At 42.3% G+C, this 3,134-nt stretch overlaps 1 protein-coding gene across 1 annotated transcript; it reads right to left on the bottom strand.

The window, feature by feature from the left end:
- Positions 1–1,190: 1,190 nt before the first annotated feature.
- On the bottom strand, positions 1,191–1,940 carry LOC134183825 (uncharacterized PE-PGRS family protein PE_PGRS10-like). The gene is made up of 2 exons (XM_062651394.1): positions 1,910–1,940; positions 1,191–1,747 (listed from the first exon to the last, which is right to left on the bottom strand). The coding sequence occupies exon 2, from the start codon at positions 1,653–1,655 to the stop codon at positions 1,263–1,265; it is 393 nt and encodes a 130-aa protein (XP_062507378.1). The 5' UTR covers positions 1,656–1,747; positions 1,910–1,940; the 3' UTR covers positions 1,191–1,262.
- Between the last annotated feature and the right edge of the window lie 1,194 nt (positions 1,941–3,134).

Here is a 3,134-nt window from a genome sequence, read left to right on the forward strand (position 1 = left end):
GTAACGACATCTTTTTAGCAGAACCGGCACCGTTTGTTCTACTTTACGTCTGATGCTTCGACGACTAAACTAGCCAGCTGCATGCTCAACAAATTTACGTCTACTAGACAAAGTCTTGCTGTGAATTTACGGCGAAGTTTTGACGCGATTTCGCGGCAAGACACATCGAATCCGCGACAAGTCACAGTGGATGCGCGCATTTTAAATTTTTATCGCGGCTACACAGTACGCGCGGCGACTAACAGCGACTTGTAGCGGATTCGCGGCAATCAGACACATGCCGATCGCGTCCGCGGCTCCATTAGCAAAGAAAGTGTTTCATAACGTCCCGTGCGCGTTCCCTACTAGCACACAAACGATAAAACCGTATCTACAGTAAACACAAAGGTACAGTACAAGAGCAGCGAGATGCGACGCGATGTTCTAGCGCGACGTGTCTTCATCGTTCTTGTATTACAGCCGTAAAAGAATGCATTTATGAAACTGAACACTAATGCTGGTCCTACGACCAACCACAATATATTGAGAAGAGGCGGTACTATCCCAGAACCGTGGAGAACAATTTTGAATCGCCGCTACACCGGTCTGGCCTGTAACATCCCTTCCAAGCTACGGGTCGTATTGTAAAGTAAATCACTACAGACTATGTACAGACCGAGAAAACACGAGGTAATTACTTGACACCCTTTTTCTAACGTACGCTACCCATGCAACTGCTTCAGCGACAAATTTTACAGATACCATAACAACCACCAGAAATATGATTTGTAGTAGGAAGGTATGCCTTTACGGCACACAGGGCGAGAACCCACGTGCACATCGCAATGTACAGTATACAGTGAACTGTACATGCATACTTGAAGATTTGGGTTTCCGAGGCATGTGATGTGGTAGCCTTCTTGTCTCTAGACTTGTTCAGTGTTTCTAACTAGATAATGATCATTATTAATGGCATGGATCGTACGTGAAACTGCCATCATGTACCATCTCACCAGCACATTTATACTACTGTTTTTGTACAGCGAAAACAATTAGTTTGATATGTGGGCCAGTGTCATCTAGACGGGTCTTTTTGCTTTAATTGCCTTTTGCAATAATATTAGTGTGAACAATTTATTCTAGTTTGAAGAATTTATTCAATTAACAGACATTTTCACTTTTCGAACTAAGCAACTATTTACTTAATCGTCATCACCACACGGCACTGAAACGCAAGTTTTGCTGTGCCTGTCCATGCAGTCTAGTGCAATGGATAAAATATTTTAATGTAGAGACAGTGGTCCGCTTAGTTTGTGCCACGTGAATCGTCCAGATGATCCTTTCCCGCCAGGTGCGTAATACCTTGGATTTGATTCTTTTCCTCCAACTCCTCCTCTTACGTCTATACTTACAGATCCATTAGTAGGAACACCAGCAAAATTGGTAACTAACAGAATTGATCCACCGGCTCCTCCGCCCCCACCGCCTTGCTCTCCACCCTTGACTTCAATGTTGTGGCCGGCATCTTGCCCTTTAGCTCCACACGAACTAATCCTTCCTCCCGATCCAATGAATGCAGGAGTAAATATCACTACAATACCACCACCGTTTCCTCCACCTCCCGGTAAAGCGCAACAGTCTTGATCTCTGGCTCCGCCTCCACCGCCACTTCCCATGAAAACTGTTTCTGTCAGTGAAGACGTGCGATACACTTTTCCTCCGTAAGCAGCTACTACACCTCCGTGAGTGTGAGTGCGTGGACGCTCACCTACACGTATACACACACACACACACACACACACACACACACACACACACACACACACACACACACACACACACACACACACACACACACACACAAACATACGTACATGTAGAGTAGCATAAAATGTCTAGATCGCAAAAGTTAACTGGAGTATTACTGTACCAGCAGATGAATGTGCTCCCCCACCGCCACCACCTCCAATACAGCAAGCACTTGTACTGACCATTCCACCACCGCCACCACCGTAGTTAGCTTGGATCGACTGGATTGCTAATCCTGAGTAGCTTTCTCCTAAATATAAGAATACAAAAGTTTGTATTCACATTCTTATTGCATAAATTTCAAACTAATATATATGCATATATCTATATAATATGTTGTCTATAGTTACGCTTTTGTGGTGCGTATGTACATAGATGGCAAAGTTTACAACTTCTCGTTTAGCTAAGGATTCTTATATTGTATGTACTGAATGTAGATGCATGAATGCAGTGTATGTCATGCACATCGAAAGGCATAACTAAAAATAAATACAATTTTAAATTGTCTAGATTGACAGATGAATTTGATTTTCCTAATCACTCAAGAAGTGCACTTAGTATCTAGAGAAAATACACAAAAAGTTAATCGACTTAACTTAACGCTCGTTAATAGACTGGTTTTGCTTATAACCAGGAATACAATAGCGCACGCTAAAAGCTGACAATCTTTACTTATTTAGCAAAAGTAGACGTCTCTAACAAATTTGATACATTTACAAGTACATAAAGTTTCTGTAATCTATGTCTAATTGACTGGCTTTTGTATACCTTGAAAACCCTTTTCTTGCAACTTTGCTCCATATCTTCCTCCACGGAATCCAATTTCACTTGCTGAAATTTGACTCGACCGTGGTCCCACATCTACCTGCATTTACGTACACAATTGTGAACAAACTTAAACATTACAATTGCGAACAAATCTATATAATCATACTGGTAGTTTGCTCCTAAACAGTAGGACTCCACCAGTATGTCCATTCCATGGAGCGCTAGAAATTGTCGCTCGATCTTTCAGTGTAACTTTCAAATAGTTGGGAACAGTCACTACTTGACAGCGGTTAGTCCCTGTTGTAGCGCAATTAAAGGTTAATCCTGCGCTGATGGTTACAATGGAGTTCTTGTAGTCGACCGTTTGCACTTTTGCGAACATTGATTCACCAGCATTAGTTCCTTTCATCTGAATAATGTAAACTTCCTTTCTGGCAGCGAATATTCTGGAACGGTCGACTTTTAGTTTGTTGCTGCCTTTTGCTGCTGTATGGAGAACTCGAGCGAATTTGTTCACTTTCACGTTTTCAACTTCGTTGACAACAAGAGCTCCGTCCGCACCCGTGCCAAAATAGAAA

This window comes from Corticium candelabrum, chromosome 8, assembly GCF_963422355.1.
Source record: "Corticium candelabrum chromosome 8, ooCorCand1.1, whole genome shotgun sequence".
NCBI classification, from domain to species: Eukaryota; Metazoa; Porifera; class Homoscleromorpha; order Homosclerophorida; family Plakinidae; genus Corticium; species Corticium candelabrum.